General features: G+C 36.0%; 2 protein-coding genes across 5 annotated transcripts in view; one reads left to right on the plus strand and one right to left on the minus strand.

The window, feature by feature from the left end:
* Positions 1–3,842, minus strand: part of dync1i1a (dynein cytoplasmic 1 intermediate chain 1a) — a 68,959-nt gene extending 65,117 nt beyond the window's left edge. The window contains exons 1-5 of one of the 4 annotated variants that reach the window (XM_079589752.1): positions 3,757–3,807; positions 3,583–3,665; positions 2,467–2,580; positions 2,257–2,371; positions 1,660–1,747 (exon numbers count right to left, since the gene is read on the minus strand). In XM_079589752.1, coding sequence (XP_079445878.1) covers positions 1,660–1,747; positions 2,257–2,371; positions 2,467–2,574 — 311 coding nt within the window. In that variant the 5' untranslated portion in view covers positions 2,575–2,580; positions 3,583–3,665; positions 3,757–3,807. Of the gene's footprint in view, positions 1–1,659; positions 1,748–2,256; positions 2,372–2,466; positions 2,581–3,582 lie in introns of all 4 variants that reach the window. The other 3 variants (XM_079589753.1, XM_079589751.1, XM_079589754.1) reach the window with 3 other exon arrangements.
* Positions 3,843–5,287: 1,445 nt separating this feature from the next.
* pdk4 (pyruvate dehydrogenase kinase, isozyme 4) lies at positions 5,288–17,961 on the plus strand. Its single transcript, XM_079589848.1, has 11 exons — positions 5,288–5,906; positions 6,599–6,740; positions 10,371–10,442; positions 11,061–11,245; positions 12,267–12,356; positions 12,478–12,555; positions 13,439–13,515; positions 14,495–14,593; positions 15,301–15,411; positions 15,646–15,759; positions 16,718–17,961. The coding sequence occupies exons 1-11, from the start codon at positions 5,789–5,791 to the stop codon at positions 16,859–16,861; spliced, it is 1,230 nt and encodes a 409-aa protein (XP_079445974.1). The 5' UTR covers positions 5,288–5,788; the 3' UTR covers positions 16,862–17,961.
* The last annotated feature ends 2,615 nt before the right edge of the window (positions 17,962–20,576 follow it).

Raw genomic sequence — 20,576 nt, forward strand, 5'->3', positions numbered from 1 at the left:
AGATGTGGTAAATGTAGTAAAAGAGTAGTATACTAGTATTCGGTTCCGAAATCAGCAGTATACAAGTCACTTGTCACCACCTACTGGTGTAACGATGCAATTGGTACAATCTTTATTTTAAGCGTCAAGTTACTTTCAAAATGTGATTTACTCTAGTTTAAAAGCTACCGTAGTGTTTATATCATAACTATAAACATTTATCCCAGTACTGTCTGTGATAGTCTGATACGGTGTTTAAAAGACTGTTTGTGAAGCTGTTGAATCGGCTATGAATCGGTTCTCTCTGGCTCAGCTGAAGCGCCAAAGCAGATTTCAACGTTTGCTGTGATCGCAGGCTACTTGTCAAAGGTTATTAGACGAACTGTTGTTATTTAGGAATAAGATCGCGTGGGTGTTTGAACGAGATCGCGATCCATTCTGCCTGAAGAGCTCGAGCATTAAACGCGTCAGAGGAATAAAGAGCACGTGCTTCGAATAAACAGAACAATAGTCGGCTGGAGTGGAAAGCTAATACTTATCGTAATAGTTATCGTTCTTTGAGTGAACACTGACGGTTACCTAGAGCAGGACACCGTTACAACACACAGTCCTGATCTCGGAGCAACAACAACTCACAAAAACCTATGTGACTATCATGCTATCAGAGGCAATGGTCCTGTATATCTGAAAATGAAGTCTTGTAAATTTCACTTCAGTCCAGGGACTGTTAGCGAGCCCCCTGCAGGGAGCGATGACAGGGACAGACACACACATCATGTGTCAAACGTGCTGCACGTCTGCATTACACAGGCTTAATTACAGGCCGGAATCAACCTTCCCCTTTCCACATGACTGCAGCTATCTGTCTAGATTTCAGAGAAAGAAAATGAGCCTGTTAACAACCCTCACTGCTACCGACACTGATACACTCTTGGCTGTTATTTTAGATGTTTTATGGTCAAAATCGATCATCTTATCTTACAAATATTTCTCTCACAGGCAGTTCTCTGGTTGATTATCATTTCTAGATGCCCATTAAATTGATCAGGCAGTCTCAATCACTCTTCATTCAGTACCACCAGTGATATTGGGTTTTATACCTTGTCCTTGAGACAGGCTGACAGGTGAAGTGGAAAATCAGAAATGAACACTAAGAAAACACACTACAGGAACCACAGACAGTGATTCTTACCTATATCTGTTGATCCCATATAAAAAGACAGAGAAACATGACTCAGTCACACTTGTGTTACATCATAACTGCGTAAACACAAGCTATTAACATTAAAACGCTTCCAGTCTTCTAATCTAATAAAATTATTATTAAATATATAAACAAATATATAAAATACAAATTATACTCTCTCTCTCTCTCTCTCTCTCTCTCTCTCTCTATATATATATATATATATATATATATATATATATATATATATATATATAATTTATATGCATTTGGTGAGCATTTCTTTCAAAAATAATAACAACATTTACTAAACCCAAACTTTTAAACAGTAGTGTATATAAATAATTAAAAATTCAATTAATATTAAATAATATTACAAATAAATATGACTAAAAAATAAATTGTTACAGGAGAAATTTAGTTTGTTTCTCAAATACTGTAAAAATGTTTATGTCTAGATAAATGGTGTTTATATATTTATGTTGGTGAAATACCTGCCAGCTGCCGCTCCGTCCACAGAGTCCTGGCTGCCCGTCTCGCTGGGTGTGCTCATAGACTTTGATGGAGACATCGGTGTCGGCACTATGTAGAGACAAAAATGTTATTAAATATTCCTTTATAAAAATGAACCAATCACTTTTTAAACAAAGTTGGAAAATGTATTGGCTGCTGATCTAAAGTCAAGTAAAGTTAAAAAGGCAATGCGAGTATGGAGCCCATGTTTGTAATGTACAGGGCTCTGCACTAGATGGCGATAGTAGCAGAGAAAGGGATTACAACCACTCACAAAATCAACACAGGGGTGAGTTTATTTTGGGTCTTAGTTTCCTCATGTTTGCATTAGGAAGTGTCTTTGTTAAACCCTAGAGTACAGTAGACTACAGTGTGGTAAAAAGGCAAAATCCAAGAGGCAAAAAGACTGGGCAAAGCCAGCCCACAGAATAAGGGATTTGGATGAAGTCCCATTCAAAGTCATGAAGCGAACCAAGAATATAACACAGCCTGATCTTGGCAAAGGTAACAAGGCAACGTTCTGATGGCAGGCATTGTTGAGTGAGATGTATATTTCAGTGCGGTCCAGTGGTCTGTACCTAATGGAGGTTCGGGTGAGATTCCAATGCTCTGGAGGAGGGCCTCCGTCTCCCGGCGCTTGCGGTCCAAATCTGAGTCCTCAGGAACAGCCTCCGCTTTCTGTTGCGTCTCTGACTGCTCACGTTTAGAAATGCACACATTCAGTAGTATTCAGACATTCATGTTACGTCCTCACATTCTGAATGAGTCTCATTTAAATGTCATCTCACCTCTTTCTTCTTTTTTTCTTCCTCCTTTCTCTTTTTTTCCTCTCTGATTTGAGCAAGGCGCTGTTTCTTGCGCTCGAGTTCGGCTTTTAGGTCACTCTTATCAGCCATTTTGTCCTGTTACAAAATAATTACACACCACAGACCCACAGTTTTGTCCCAGTGTAAGCAGGGGCGTATGGAGACTACAGTAGTAGAACTATTTTTAGACTCTTTGTTCAGTAAAGGCAATTGTTAAGCATTCACTGCTGCAGTCAAAATTACAGTTACAATTTGAAGGCCCATTTGTGTTTTCAACAGGATTATCCGTGTAATATAATACATTCATGGGAAAACTAGTTTTAAGTATTTATGAGGCATTCATTTGATCATGTAACAGCACAAATAACATAAAATAAAATAATTACTATTGTTTATAGGGTGTGGCAGATGACTGTATCTATAGGAGCTATGAATAATAATTATTAATATAATTATTGATTAAAGCCTAAGCTTTAACAAATTATAAATGCATAAATATGATGAAATGGAGTGGTAATAAAAACAAAACATCAAATGGGAAAAAAAACTTTATTAAAGCGTAATTACAACTACATAAATGGCATAAAACAACAAAAGGAAATACATTAGGGGGGTATACATGAAATAATTTTTCAAAATCCAAAAATTTGCATGCAAACGTCACATTTATGATGGGGACATGTGGTGTTCAGAAGGTCTAGAGACAGTTGTAAATGGATGCCCCATTATGTTGAATATCATTTATCACAATGCTAATTTTGCTGTCTTAATAGACGCATGCGATTACAGACACGTACAGAATAAGCTATTATTGAAAATCCAGTTATACTTCACACATGTCACAATGATACATTTGAATGTGCAAATGATATCAGTGTGACTATTGCTAACATTTGGGTACCAAAAGCACAATGACGTCACAATCCATATGCGATTATGAAGTCATCCAGCATAACGCATGAAACATAGCGCGCCATTTATCGCAACAAATCACACGTATGTAACCTCACAGATATGTGAGCATGAGAAACATGCACCCGGTGTGTGTGTGTGTGTGTGTGTGTGTGTGTGTGTGTGTGTGTGTGTGACACGTCCTACCTGCTCCAGTGTGGATGCTGTCCACTGTGAATATGCTGTATCACTGCTGATGTACACAATCTGCCACCAGCTTTAATACGACCCTTGATTTAAAACATGTCTGAGATTATATCATACGATCATTTAGAAATGCAGCGATGCTGTTGTTGGCTAAGTTTAAGGCTAATGGCCTACATTTTTTTCAGAGGCAGATGCTCAAACACCGCCTTGCTACCTCGAGATAACTAGATCCCACCTCGCTTTACCCCCTTCCAAATACTGTTAATATAGAAATAATTGAATACAAACCAACAGCGCCACCTAGTGGATATTATTGCATTGACGAACAAATGTAAACATTAGCCTTGGCTTTTCCACTGTCGGTGTCGAACCACGTTAACTAAAAACCAATACTCACAATAACTCCATTACCCTTGCTGAGAAAAAAATACCCAGCTTGAACCAGCCTAAAATGGTTAATGCTCTTATCGTGTATTAGAACCAGGTTTTAGTTGGGTCTCGCTCATCTTTTATTTATTTTTTATTTTTATTTTTCAAAACATTACTAGAGTTCTTCTTGACACATTTATTTTACACATTTTCACATTTGGCAAGTAAACTTGAAATAACAATAATAAAATAAAATAAAATAAAAATAAAAAGGAACTTAAAAATAAAATAAAAAATGAATGCAAAAATCATAGACTGTAAACAAATAAAATCTGTAAATTTAACGAGGTGATGTTTTGGACAATTTACTATTTTCTAAATCACTCATCCACCAACCATGAAATCTGAACATGAAAATACAGTGTTGGTTTCAATCGTTAAACACCACTAGATGGAGCCATAGTCCAAATGAGCAAGTTTATCCTTCTGTCATTCAGCATAGCACCCTGCCAAAAAATATCTTAAATTAGCCTAAAGATGGTTTGCTTGTTTAGGCTGAGCTTTAAGATGATCTGACAGCCTAAACGTGCCTAAAATGTAAATGGTCATTCCAAAAAGCGATTTCACACATTTTAAAAATAGGTCAATAAAAATGTAGTAGCCTATCCTAGGCCTATTTTTTATTTATTTTTATTCAACAGATCGGTTGAACTTCTGTTTATGTTCGCTGATCAATGTTTAAACGTGAATAAAAGCCTAAATTAAATATGTTCATCATGGCTATAAAGCGATCGAGTCTCTTCAGAAATTTTGGATTAACCGCTCAATTCATTTGGATTAGTTTTACGATGCTTTTTTTTATTTTATTTTTGTTTTATAATTGTTTTATTAACATTTTGCAAGTAACAACAATTAACATTAATTCCATTAACATAAATCCTACTGAAATAGTTAATTACGATCTCTTTATGAACTTTTAGAAGCGTCAAAGTAGGCTGCGTAGCTGTCAATGGATGGACAAAAAGCTGTCAGATTTCATTAAAAATATGATCATTTGTGTTCCGAAGATGAATGAAAGTCTTACGGGTTTGGAACGACATGAGGGTGAGTAATAATGACAGATTTTTTTTTTTTTTTTTTTTTTTTTGGTGAACTAACCCTTTATCACGAAAAATGTCCTTATTATATTGTATTAAATTGTGTAATTAAGGAAACAATTTAAGGTTACAGTAAGTGATTTGTCATTAGAGGATGAGGAACACACTGTACAACATCACTGAAATGTGTCTCAGCCCCACTCTCAAAGACCTTTACTCTACATCCGCTGTGCGCATGCGTCACCAAGCAGGGCAATATAGATGTACAGCTTGTAGATTGCGGTGCCCATTTCTGTCGCCTGCGCTAGGAACAGCATATGATAAACTCATACAGTACGTCTCTTTATATAATCTGTATAATTACATGATTACTTTCTAGCTCCAGATAAGAATGGAACGAAATAGCTTGATGTGTAGGTTCAATTCTACTCTATTATATCTATGCAGAGTGGAGTAACAGTCTCCCCTCTCCCCTCCCTCTCTTGTTATGTTTGTACCCTGTTTTGTACCTTGTGCTGGCCAGTTATTTTTGACTAAATGACAAAATAAACCGAATTAGAGCCATTCGGGAGGACTCTTCCATCCGATCGCACCGGATTTCTGCGGAGATCTTCATTTTTACGATGAAGTAAGGCTGTGCTAGAATGTCAAACTTTGCGAACTGCGTCTGATGAGAGACCAGGACAACAATAACTCGGTGAGAACATTTCAATATCTGCGGATTTCACTTGAAGATCAACATGAAGTTCGCCCAGATCATGCTGAAGAACAGCTCAAAGCTGAACATACCTAAACAGGTGGACAGATTTTCCAAGTTCTCTCCGTCCCCGCTGTCAATGAAGCAGTTCATTGACTTTGGTGAGTTGTTGTTTACCTGTTTGAAACTGATCTAATGGGTCCAGCTCATTGTTGTGGTGTCCGAAAACCTAGCGAGCGAGCGCGCGCACTAACAAAAAGTACCATGACCTTAGCCTAGAGTAAGGACACAGTGTAAATACCGTATAGTAAATAATAAATATGGGAAATCATTCAGTATGCATGGTCTATAAAAAGTATGGTATCCTCATAGTAAAATACTAACAAAAAAGTTAGTGGTATTATGGGAATTATATGGAGGTTTGTGTGCTATATAACATATCAAAATACCACAGTATTACCATAAGTGTAGCATGGTAAATCCATAGTACATTTTTGACCAGCCTACTTGCATTGTGTGCATCATAAATGCATACTTCACCTGAATGCGGCTGTCTATATAGGCAGCTCACTAGTTTTGAGACTCAACCTTTCTCAATTATTTGGTAGATGACAGCACATAAACTATCTTGTTTGTTTTTTGGGAGATATATAAAAAAAATAATATCTCCTCCCCAAATAATTTTACAGTTTTTGTTGTTTTAATAACTGTATATCAAATGAATCATCTTTATGATGAGTTATTGACCGAACATTGTTTATGTTCAAACTAATGTCTAGTTAAGATTTAAGCCAAAATATTGGACTTAACTGTATGTGAAATTCTTACTAACATAGTCCTGTCTTGCTCGCAGGATCTGCCAATGCCTGTGAGAAGACCTCCTTTACGTTTTTGAGGCAAGAACTTCCCGTCCGGTTAGCCAACATCATGAAGGAGATAGACTTCCTCCCAGACAAACTGCTCAGCACTCCTTCACTGAAGCTTCTTCAAAGCTGGTGAGGTCCATAACTGTACATCGTGCAGGGACATGTGCTCCAAATGAGACCGGTGTGATGAATCCCAGCCTACTGTAGACTTTCTGTTAACTGTTTACAACTCATATCATGACATGTATGACCTATAATGCACTGCTGCACATGACTTAAAAAGAGAAGTGACAGTGAATTCTTGTACAAAAGGATCTTTAAAGTTGCAGAGCACATTTAATCGAGACATTGTAGTTTGAGGGATTATGATGACAGATCTCTCATCTTACTAAACCTCAATGACATTTTTTAATGAAGTCAAATACGCTGTGTCCGAATTCGAATACTTCCCTACTATATAGTATGCAATGCGTAAAACAGTACGGCAAATTAATCAAGGTATTCGGAAAAACAGTACTACTATCCCATGAGGCCACGGGAGGGGATTTATGAATGGGAGTGAAGCACGTGACCTGATAATGACAACATGGCGGATGAAGTACGTCCGAATTGCATTCATCTACTCATATTAATTCTGTATAGAGTTTACTTTTTTTTAATGGTTGCAAAGTAAGTTAAAATGTAGTGCTTACCTACTCAGACAGTACACGGTTTTAGACACAGCGCTAGACTTTTATATGGAATATCATAACAGCATATTGAGTTTAAAAAGTGCCAAAGTTCATTTTGTTTACTTAAATCAATAGGCTAAAAGGACTTGACTTTTTTGTTTGTTTTTAGTGCTCATTGTTCATGATGATCAAGAATAGGTCAGCTCCAGACTGAATACATTTATATTTTTAACAATAACTTATAAACCTTTAAAAATAGCCCTACTTTGAGCTACAAAGTTGTTAATCGATGGTATTGGCTTCTGTTAAGGTGTGCATTATTTCAACTTTATTTTTTTAAATAATCATGTTTAATAGCGGATTTTTTTTGGGGAAACTACATTACCCATGATGCTGTACAGAAAATTGCACCAATCAGAGAGTCACGACAAGCAAAATGCGAGAAAATATCTCGTTAGCTCTTATATGCATAGTTTAATATTTCTCCATCGTTTATAATTCGATTATACAGTTCGCAATGCTTCATGGGATTGTAGTTCTTTCCCTCACTATTATTTCTGATTTTCAAATACTTATGATTCACGAATGCTTTAACAAAGATGTTTTTAAAATTCTTATGAGAGAAATTAATGGAAAAAATACTTCTGTAACCAGCGCTGCTGAAAAAGTAGGCGGGCGCCGGTATGAAGTGTCGGTATGAAGTGTCAGCACATTGTTTATACCTCTTAGCAAAATCGCAGGATGTCACCAAGCTTCGTCAGCAGTTTTTAGTATTTAGCTGCTATTCTATCAAGGTTGGATAGTTCAGGTTGGATAGTAATTTGTTTCCAGACAATATTTCTGTTTATTTAACATGCACATAGATATATAATGCTTCAGAAGTTTGAACCTGAGGTCAAAGTTATTAGTGTTGTTTACATCATTTTAAACCATAAAGAAGTCAGTAGACACAGGCAGGCGAGTAATAATCTTTATTAGTTGGCTTAACATAAATCAATTAGAATATTAGAAACAAGTTTTTATAGGTGTATGTCATTTTGAAGTTGACAAATACACTGTATACGTGCAGCACAGCAGGTACTGGTAGCAAGAGTCGTTGTTCTCACGAGGATGTGGGTCGGAGTCTGACCTTTGTCACGTCCTGATCCCTTTCCCGTAAACTATCCTGTCACTCAAGTGTTCTCTATTAAAAGCAATTGGCCATAAATCAAAAATAGCAAATCATGGGTAAAATATGTATTTCATTTGCTGATAGTACTGAAAATAAGGAAAACAACAAGGACTTTTATTTAAATATGTTGTTCAGCATGGAAAGTTTTTCAGTTTATGAATAGAACTTGTTTAACAAGTTCTGAATGGACAGGATTTGGAAGGACAGAATGATTTATAAACTCAAATTGAGCTGTTATTGTCCTTTGCCTTACAAGATTTGGCAGAGGCTTTGTGTTCAACAAGTCAACTGGAATGCTTTGAAAATTATGTAATTATGCGCATTATGTAAACTGTATGTTTCTGCTGACTTTGCTGAGGTTACATTTTTTTACAATGAAAACTAAACACGGGGACAGGCGAATCACAAACAAGCACACATTAACACTTATGATGACACAAAATTATTAAAACATGTTTTTGTTTATTATTATTTATATAAATGATTTTATTATTACTTAATTTTTTCAATTCATTCTTTTTTATGTTAGTACTTTTTTCATTTTTCATTATTATTTACAGTTTTTACTTTATACCTCTTGTTTAAACTTCTTTTCAAAAAAGAAAACTACACATGACACCGAGGACAGGCAAAATACAAACAAGATTTTGTATTTTAGATAACTAAAATTTACTCTGCATTATACTCTGTTTCTCTCTGCCTGAACAAAAAAGAATTTTCAACAACAACAAAAAATATTATATATACATTTATTTTTTATAAATTTAAATGAATTATTATTATTGTTATTAGATTACATATTTTTAAATAATTTTTTAATTTATTATTTTCTTACTTTTTTTTGTTGTTCGTACAAATTATATTACAGGTGAAACTTGAAAAATTTGAATATCGTGCAAAAGTGAATTTATTTCAGTAATTCAACTTAAAAGGTGAAACTAATATATTATATAGACTCAATACATGCAAAGTGAGATATTTCAAGCCTTTATTTGTTATAATTTTGATGATTATGGCTTACAGCTTATGAAAACCCCAAATTCAAAATTAGAATATTGTGAAAAGGTTTTCATAAGCTGTAAGTCATAATCATCACAATTATAACAAATAAAGGCTTGAAATATCTCACTTTGCATGTAATGAGTCTATATAATAATAGATTAGTTTCACCTTTTAAGTTGAATTACTGAAATAAATTAACTTTTGCACGATATTCTAATTTTTCGAGTTTCACCTGTATATTACATTTTTATGACTTGAATTTTAAAGTCCTCAAGACTGTAGAATCTGTGACTCATGCTGAGATCAAAACCTGAGCTAAATGTAACTTTCAAATGTGTTCATCGAAATGTTATGCAGTGTCGAATATCAGGAGACACTGAACACAAACAAGTGTGCACTGTAACTTTCCTAAAGGTCTGACATGTAAACAGTGTGACACACTGACACAGAAGAACACGGTCTCTCAGGTGGATGGTAGCTAGTACAGTATGTCCACTGTGTCACATGACCACATGACGGTTGCTCCCAGTGCAGCTTGTCTCCCATTTACTCTAACCTTTAAATTATCCTTGCAAAATATACAGCTTCCTTCAGCCAGTCAGACAAATGACTATATTGGCTTTGTTGTACAAAGGAAAGAATACACAAAATTACTTAATGTGTGCAGTGCATTATGGTTCTGTTTCAAATATGGCTGGGTATTGGCACAGATCTCACCATTCAATTTGATTCCGATTCATAAGTTCTCAATTCAGTGTGAATCTGATCTCAATTTGATTCGCTTCGATGTCAATTTATTTGGAATTTTTTTCTTTTTTTTCTGACTTTATGCCTCTGATTATAACCCAAAGAAATTGAGCTCATATTGGCCAGTCTAAAGATAAACCCTGACTGCTTGTTCACTCTTAACGACAGGTATGCGCAGAGTCTGATGGAGCTTGTTGACTTTTTGGAGAAAGACCCTGAGGATAAAAAAATCCTGACTAAGTAAGTCCAATATTAAAGAGAACCTATTATGCTTTTTACATTTGCAATTTTCTTTCGTGTTTAATGTTGCTGTTTGAGCATGAAAAATGTCTGCAAAGTTACAAAGTCCCTCCAGTGACAGTTGTTCTCTATATCAGTGTCACTGTTTCTGAACTCCCTGAAACGCCTTGATTAGTCTTGAGTTTTCTTCTGGAAACGAACACAATATTCCTCATTTAAATAATTTCTGGCCAATGCATACGCCAAATAAAGGTGGCGAGCCCTGACTGAGTTGCGTTAGTAGTGTGTTATGGTAAGGGGGCGTGACATCTCCCCAAACACGCTTAAAGTTGTTGACCAATCACAAGACACTGATCCAGTCGACCAATCAGAGCACATTGCGCTTTTTTGAAGGAGGGGCTTCGTACAGACAGGAACTAAACAGTGTACAAGGTCAAATATGTGAAAATATTTCTTTTTTTAACATTCAAGTGTGAAAACTTATTTTAGTAGACCCCAAAAACAACATTTTTTTTGTAAAAGGGCATACTAGTTCTTCATGAATCTTACACACGTTTATCTCATGTTTAACTTTAATGACTTCTAATAGTGCGTTTAACTGGATGGCATGTCTCTTAGATTCACAGAAACGCTGATCAATGTCAGGAACAGGCATAACAATGTGGTGCCCACCATGGCACAGGGAGTGCTGGAGTACAAGGAGGCCTTTGGCGTGGATCCTGTGACCAATCAGAACGTCCAGTATTTCTTGGACCGCTTCTACATGAGCCGAATCTCCACACGCATGCTGATGAATCAGCACAGTAAGTGTTCAGGACGTTTCCTAAAGCCCTGGCCAGTACAATGGATATTTCTGTCTTAGCCGAAGCAATAGACTAGAAATCTGCTGATAATGTAATAAACAATGTACCATAGCTGCATAACTGATAAATAGACAATGTATTTTAAAATTCTGCACTATTTATGTGGTCTAAATAGATTAAAACTAAAACACAAAAATCATTTTAAATGCTTCAAGTGAATTTAGGCATTGCAACATTATAATGTCCAGAATGAAAAATGGATATTAATTTAAAATTTGGCTAAATATTCTTTTAACAATGTTATTAAATCATTAGTGCTTTTATAGGTCATTTTTTTAGATGATGGCAAACTAAATGGGGGAAATAAGCATGAACAGTTAAATATAATATTACCAGATGTACACTACCGATCAAAAGTTTGGGGTCAGTAAGATTTTTTTCATGTTTTTTTTTAAGAAGTCTCTTATGCTCACCATGGCTGCATTTATTTGCTAAAAAAAAATACTTATATAGCAAAAACAGGAATATTATTAAATATGTTATTACAATTTATAATACCTTTTACATTTGAATATAATTTAAAATGCCATTTATTCCTGTGATCAAAGCTGAATTTTCAGCACACTTACTCTAGTTTCCAGTGTCACATGATCCTTCAGAAATCATTCTAATATACTGATTTGCTGCTAAAGAAACATTTCTTCTTATTATCAATGTTGAAAACAATATTAATAATTATTTGATGAACAGAAAGTTCAAAGAAACAGCGTTTATTTGAAATAGAAATATTTTTCTAACAACGTAAATGTCTTTACTGTCACGTTTGATCAATTTAATGCATCCTTGCTGAATAAAAGTATTAATTTCTTAAAAAAAAAAATCTTTCTGACCCCAAACTTTTGCACGGTAGTTTAGATCTAGTTTAGTTAAGGATCATTAATATTAGCAAATAACCGATGTAGTACCCATATATCATGCATCCCTGCTAAGAAAATGTACTTAAAATGTGTGTTAATTTTAGCGTTAATCTTTGATGGAAGCACCAATCCAGCCCACCCCAAACACATAGGCAGTATCGACCCAAATTGTGATGCTGTGGATGTTGTAAAAGGTAATTTACCATGTTTCTTGCCTGTGTAACTTTGTTTTTTACTACTAAACTGCAAGTGAAATTGACATTGTATGTCCTACATTGGCCGACTCAAGTTGTGTCTCGCTCTTTTCCTCCCTAGATGCCTATGAAAGTGCCAAGTTGCTGTGTGATCAGTACTACTTGACTTCTCCCGAAGTGGAAATCAAAGAAGTGAACTGTGAGTGAGAGCTTTCTCAAACTTTTGCTCTTGCTCTGAGCATGATGAGCGTACAGCGTATTTACACCACGGCTGATTCCATGCTAATCTATAGACTTGTTTGACATTGTGGGATGGTGCCAACAGAATGTGTTGGGTGGGGGATTATGGGTATGCTGTAAAATGCCACATTCTTGTCCCGCATGCTATAAAACATGCCTGGACTCTTTAGTGTGCATTTATGCTAATCAATCCAGCATGACCTTGAATTCAACTTTGCCCTTAAAAATACACTACCTTTTAAAAGTTTGGGATCAGTAAGGTTTTTTTAAAGGTTTTAGTAGTGAAATTATATGTACAGCAAAATTTAAGATAGTAAGAAATAATAGAGTATTTGAATTAGCTTAAATTCAATATAGTGTATATAACATTTGATAAGAAAATTAAGCTAATATGCAACACATTGAATAAGTTCTTGAATCGCCTATCCGTGTAGACAGAAATAGTGCTTTATAATCTTATCACTGTGTGTCTATGGAGAAATCTATTGGATGATATGATTTGCGCTGTATACTTAGTTACACATTGGCAAAAAGTTGGCATGATCTCACGGTTTATCTTTTAGTCATGTAAATAGGAGTGTATTATTTTGTCAAGCAAAGAGAACCTACAAGGTTGAGTGACCACCGTTGCAGCTGGTCACCTGTTTGATCAACACATAGTAACAAATTAGCCAGCATAACCTCTATCATGTGCTTCATAGCTGACTATTATGGGCAGCATGCCAATGTTGATTTCTTCAATGCATTCTTAAAATTATAAGTTCACGTGGGATAGCATGCTATGGCCTCGCTTTCTGGTTTACACAACTGTTGCTGAATCAATATATCTGTTGTTATTGCAGTTAAAGGACCCAATGACCCTATACATATAGTTTATGTGCCTTCTCATCTGTACCACATGCTCTTTGAGCTCTTCAAGGTACTTGAATCACTTTATTGTAGCTATAGCCCACACACAATTATAGTCTTATATAAACACAAGAGCAGAAAATTCTGTCATCATTTACTCATCCTCATGTCGTTCCAAACCTGTATAACTTTCTTTCTTCTGCCGAACACAAAATGAAAAGGTTTTACAAAATATTGGTGGTTACAAAACCGCGAATGAGATTTAAAACGTAGATTTTCAGTGAATAATTACTTAAATTTTGGTCCGTTCCCCATCCAAATTTATCGTATGGGTTCAAAAGACTTGGAAGGTGTATGGACTATTTTTATGGTGCTTTCTTTGGGCTTGACAGAACATTATGCCTGTATAACATCACCAGTGTTGGGTAAGTTACTCTAAAGAAGTAATGAATTACTAGCTATTAATTACATCTTCAACAGTGTAATTAGATTACTGTACTGTACTGTACTTATTACTCTCTCTAAAAAAGTATTGCATTACTTATTACTTTCTAAATCACATATCAACCCTGACCCGTTAAACAATACAAGGATAGGCATGAAACTGCTCTTTTAATTCTTTCAAATAAATTATGTAAAATTGCATACATTATTCTTGAACTGATCAAGTATTTAAAGGTAGAAGGTTACATTCTAATCATACATTTTAACATTATGTTAACAGATGTTAAATTTTGAATCCACTTTTATATAAATGATGTTCTATTGTCTATTCTGTAATTAATGCAATTACATCAGAAGTAATTAAATTAAAGAAAAATTAAGGAGTAATCATTTACTTTTTCTAGGGAAAAGTCATTAAATTACAGCATTTAATTACTTAGTAATGCATTACACCCAACAGTGAACATCTCTATATGGAAAAGAGCAGCATGAACATTCAGCTAAACATCTCCTTTTGTGTTCCACGGAACAAAGAAAGTCCATCAGGTTTGGGATGACATGGCCATCGTGCATTTGAAGATAATCAAGTTGTTTCTCCATAACAGAATGCAATGAGAGCAACTATTGAAACCCATGAGGACAGCCTACATCTCCCACCAATCAAAGTGAGAGTTTCTCTAGGAAAAGAAGATCTGACCATCAAGGTGAGCTTTCTTTGACACACACACTCGAACCCCGTTCACACCGCCAGCGACATGATCCCGTTAGTTTTCAATGAAGAGCTGGCGACTCGAGTGACGGTGGACATTGGTGACTGTCAAGCGACAAAGTTCAGAAAAGTTTAACTTTATGCAAATAAGCAGTGAGTTTTGCGAGGGACAACCAATAGGAGCGAAGACAGTCAGTGTCAGTGGAGCTCACACGTCACCATCTCGACTGTGTCTTAAGAACTAATTTGACTAGAAATTAGTCGTCTTACTTTCCAAATTAAACCGATCTACCTTTTAATGTAACTGATTCTAAACAGTTAGGACCAATCTTGAAGAAAAAATTGGATGACTAACTTTTATGACTTATCTAAGCAGTTTATCCAGCTGGCCCCAGCTCTTATGTCGAAGTCTGTTCCCCCTATCAGGGCTCAACTATGCTACTTTTAATTATTTTCAGTCTAATTCCTAGTCAGATTGGAATGATATATTAGTTTTTATGGGAAATATATTATTTTTGATTGCACTTTCTAAAGATATGGCCATGATGTGCAGTCTACCAATAACAATAGAGCGATATCACTAGGAACGACGGCGGTGTGAATACTCACAGATTAACGGTTCATCAAAAGTTGAATATTTTATCTCTGTTTTAACTCACAACATGCTGGCAATGTTTTGTAATGACTCTTGTGTTATTTTAGATGTCCGACAGAGGAGGTGGGGTTCCTTTGAGGAAAATCGACAGGCTTTTTAGTTACATGTATTCCACTGCACCGAGTCCTGTGGCTGAAGACACTCGCAATGCTCCTCTGGTAAGAGCCGCGGTAACACGGTTGTCTATTGCAGCACACTGTGTGCAGATCGTCTTTGTTGTGCAATGTTATAAAACTTTGATCCACAGTCATGTTTTCTGTGAGCTTACAGATTTATAAATGAGCAGAATGACTAACAGTTCAGTCTGTTGTTTACACCAGATTAGTATTGTAATGCAGTTGTAATGTTTTCTCTTTCTCTCACACACTCACTATGGCTTGTATTCTTTGCAGGCTGGTTTTGGCTACGGTCTTCCTATTTCCCGCCTTTATGCCAAGTACTTCCAGGGAGATCTGCAGCTCTACTCTATGGAGGGATACGGCACATCGGCAGTCATATACCTAAAGGTAACATACAATGCTGCATTAAAGGTCAGATTCACTGGACCGCGTATAATCTGTGACCGCAAAACTGCCCGCAACATTTGTGCTAAAGGTGAAAATTCTGTCTACTTTCTTTCTTCTGCAGAACACAAAAGAAGATATTTTGAAGAATGTTGGTAACCAAACAGTTTTGGTTTCTATTGAGTAGTGGAAGTCAATGGGAAACTGTTTGGTTACCAACATTCTTAAAAAATTATATATTTTTGTGTTCCACAGGATTCATGACTGAATTAGCATTTTTGGGTGGACTATACCTTTAAAAGAGGAACTATTTTGCTTTTCTTTAGTGAAGAACTAAAGAACTAAAACTAAACACACCACAATATTCCTCATTTAAATAATGAATTAAAAAAGGGTTGGTTGTGTTAGTTAGTAGTGTGTTAAAAACTCGTGACATTTCCGAAACACGCTGAAAGTGGTTGACCAATCACAACACACTGGTCCAGCTGACCAATCAGAGCTCATTGCGCTTTTCAGAAGGAGGGGCTTCATAGAGACAGGAACTAAACAGAGCGTTACTGACAGACTGGGAAGAGAGGAGCTGCAACAATGTCAAATATGTGAAAAATTATGCGTTTTTTTAATAATCAAGCATGAAAACCTATTCTGGTAGACCCAAAAACAAAACCAAGACTTTGAAAAAGGGCATAAAAGGTCACACAGTTTCCGGTCACAAATTTAACCAGGTCCATTGGCGAATCCATGCGACCAACTAAAACCAGTTACAAAATCTGTCAGGAAATCCTTCAGGAAACTCCCAATCATGTGGACTCCTATTGAAATGACTGGATTTCGCCCACAAAAATGTGTAGAACAACAGTAAATGTGACTGCAGTTTAGAATTTGGCTGCAATTCTTCTAAAATTCATTAATTTATTAAAAACGTTCAATTCACTGTCTATTTTCTCCTTTTCCTCTGCAGGCTTTATCCACTGAATCAATAGAGAGGCTTCCTGTGTTCAACAAGTCAGCCTTACGGCATTATCAAACGAGCATGGAGGCGGATGACTGGTGCATCCCGAGCAGCGAACCCAAGAAACTGGGAAAGTACGAGTACAGTGTTTGAGAGGGAGAAGAAGCTCATATGATAACCATAAAGACTGAACTATAGTGGAGGCCTTGAGTTATTTTGGCTAACAATGTATGTGACTATTTTTTAGCTATTTCAGATTTATGGAATTATCAAAGGGTTTGATAACGGTCTTCATATGAATGTTACAGTCTGAATAACAAGGGAATTTGTGTCTTCCACATCTCACATTGCTTATAATACACCACACACTTAATTTGCAGTGCTAACTCTTTTATTCATAGTTTCACAGGACACGGTACAACATGTTAACTCTTCTGTGTCAGAGACTTCAGTTGAATGTACTGAAGCGGACTGGTTGTTTGAATATGTTGATTCCTACACATTACCACGGATTTGAACTGATTCTGTACGTGTGTTTTAGAGGATGTGAACTGGTGTTTTAGTCAGTGGGGCCAAGTTACCAGCTTCGTGTGAGTTTTATAGCATGTATCTCTAGCAAGAACACAAGTTACCAAGGCTTTATTTATTTCCTTGGTAGAAAATGCATTCACAATGCAAACGTTATAATGACCGTAGTTGTGTATTGCTTGATTTTGTGAGCTTGAAATGTTCCTGTAACAGTTGGACCTGCTGTCTAACACTCCATTTAGTTTTAAATGTAATAATGTGATGCTAACATTAAGGCCAGATCATTTCATAAAAACATATTTGTTAAAATATGTTAACACAGAATTCATTTTCAAAGTAAGAACAACAAAAGTTGTCATGATGACATCCAAGTTACTCCACTGACATTAATATGATGAAAATAAATAAATAAAAGACTGAGTTGTCACAAGGAACCGGCAAAGTAAGTTTGGGCCCAGGTTAGTAATTATAGTGTTGATTTATTTAAAACTGGCTAGATGTTGATCTTTGTTATGTGTGAAGCTTTTTATGACCACAAGAATTTATGTTCTTTGTGATTTCAGGTATTCTGTATGAACAAAAATGACATGTAGCACTATAGTGTTTTTTTTTTTTTCTTAGCATGAAAACACTGAACAGGCAATATTTTTATGTTCATTTGCGTATAAATGAAAGATATTGTTGAAAGAATTTCTTGTTTTAAAATATATTATCTCAGGATTGTGCAGATTTGCCTTTCTAGTTTTTTTTTATCATTTCATTTTGTTATTATTGTTTTGTTTTGTTTTAATTTCACTGTGATATTTGTAAAATTGGCTTTTTGAAAGCAACGCGAAGGACCTGTATGAATTTTAAGGGCACTCGAGTGGGAGCAGCTGTTCTCTGTCAAGTGACACTCATCAAACTCCGGGTGTGTTTTAGCTGCTAGCAGTTTGATCATGTATTTTCCTCATACAGAAATGGAAGTACTTAGACAACCTCTGTAGATCATTTGCACATTTCCACTTATAATCTAGAACTGACATCTACCATGTTGGTGTTATTCATTCATACCTCATGAGCTTCATTTTTTTGCAGTCATATCCCTCGATATCTCCGTCCTTATGAAATCACGCCTGCTTCTATCTTGACGTGTTTTAGAGACACAATCCTGTATTCACAAAGTAGCAACTGTGTTAATGAATGCTCAGCACTATTCATGAAACTGTATTTCAATTTCTCATTCAGTGAGAGAGTGCCATTTTATGTACTATTAAAACAATGAATGAAGAAAAAAAGGTTTCCTTTTGGTTTTATGACCTTTTAGCAGAATTGAAATATATGAAACATTGTCATCCTGGAATATGGCAATGGTCTTCCTACATGGTTTTTAAGAAATGAAAAGCTACATACTCCATCAATTAGGGTTAGAAGAAGTGTGTGTGTGTGTGTGTGTGATTTTTTTTTGGTATAACCATCTTGAAAGTGGTTAACAGGTGTCACAATACACTTGGTTAGATTATTCTGAGTTGTGTTTAACGATATAGTGTGTTGCAACTGTAGTTGTGTAGCCCGGGATGTCTCATAGAGCTACACTCTTACTTAAGGCCAGGATTTTGGCAAAGATCCTCTGTTTATTTCTGGCCTGTAGGCAGAGGACGGGAACAAAATGATCCGTCTTTTCTTTTGCACGTCTACCAGTCTTTCCTAACAGCACTAGATCTGGTGGTTGTGACAAGGAGTCCCGCCCTCTTTGGAAAATAGTGCTATTTTAAGAACCATAACTGCACCGCCTGTTGCCTGACCTGTCAGTCACTGACATAATTTCCCCTCTTTCTAAAACCACACAACTGCTGCTAGTCCCTAATGTCCAAATGAACAACCATATGCAGTGCTTGTTGCTCTACGTTGTGGACTTGATTATCAGATGATCAATTATAATGTGCTTAAAAAATAAAATATAATTTGACTTAATCTGATTCAAAAGAAGATCAAACTAAAGTCGGTCTATACCATTTCAGGCTCAGAGGTTCATTTGTTAGTGGCTGTTTCTCTTCTGTAGAGAATGAGTGGAAACTGTCTGTCTGAGGGGAAGAAGAATCAATGCTTCCAGGTGACAGGTTGACTGTGTGGGGGTGCAGAGAGAAGGAAAGAAGAACAGATGATTTACCCTAAACTTGCACAAAAGTAAGTTCTGGCCCAATAATCACAGCACTCATCCTTAATACCTCCAATTTGTGCTGACTAGAATGAAAAGCCCATCTACCCTTATCAAAAATAGTTACCAAGTGCTGAGGTCAATGACTTGAGGTCACTGATGTCCACAAACCTCCAATGGGACCGATTAAAAGCCTGAATCCTGTATTAGCAGATTTCCACAGAAAGCCAGCTCGTTTATGAAATATTATGGCTAGTAACAAGCAGCTATAGAGAAGATCGTCGATCATTTTTCACGTAAACTCACATTGTATAGATTAATTTCAGTGACTCGATTCATTTGAATCCGTTCACCAAAAAGATTCTTACGCGTTTATTCATGAATCACGTCTGGTTATATAATTACGCCAGTAGGTGGCGAAACGAGTCTTTTGTATATTTATGAGACGAGTTATGAACGGTCCATGAGTCATGGAATCCGAGGCGAACATTAAGACAAAGAAAAACAGGTAGGCCTTCTTAAAACCATAATGTTATAGCCTATATAGACAATAAACTCTTAATCCCTGCACGGAAGTGAACGCGAGTGATTCGTTCACCTAAAAGTTAGTTAAAAACTCGGGTAGGCCTACTACTAGGCTACTATTAAACATTTGTAGTTCTTGGGTAGATAAAATATTATAATCTCTATTATGTCTTGTGGCTCTTAGGAACAAAGAGTTTAAAACTGCAGTCCACAAAATGCCGAACATTCATCCAGATTAACCTTGACCTGTTACTTTTATTCACATTCTTGGATTCTATCATTTTAACTTGTCAAAAAGAAAGACCTTTAAACCCCATTTAGAGCTTAAATTAATTGAGGCCCCTCTAAAGAGGATCCATGACTATTGTGTCAGCTCTCATTATTCAGGGTTAAAGCCTGATAAGCACTTCAGTTTTTCCTTTGACCAAAGGACTAATGGCTTAGACATCTCATCCTATTCAGCTGTTATCTGTAATGTGCTGTTGGCGTACTCTGATATTATCCTCTTATGCTAAATGTGGCTTTCCTTTGTTCATTCCCCCCTCAAAAATGATCTACAGTCTTAGCAGACAAGCTTAAAACTTGACTTTCATTATAGCGCAGATAGACATGAGGCTTATGGATGAGTGCAATGCCAAATAACTTTTGAAAGTGTCGTAATTAATAGTGTAAATATAT

This window comes from Phoxinus phoxinus, assembly GCF_949152265.1.
Source record: "Phoxinus phoxinus genome assembly, chromosome: 19".
Lineage (NCBI taxonomy): Eukaryota > Metazoa > Chordata > Actinopteri > Cypriniformes > Leuciscidae > Phoxinus > Phoxinus phoxinus.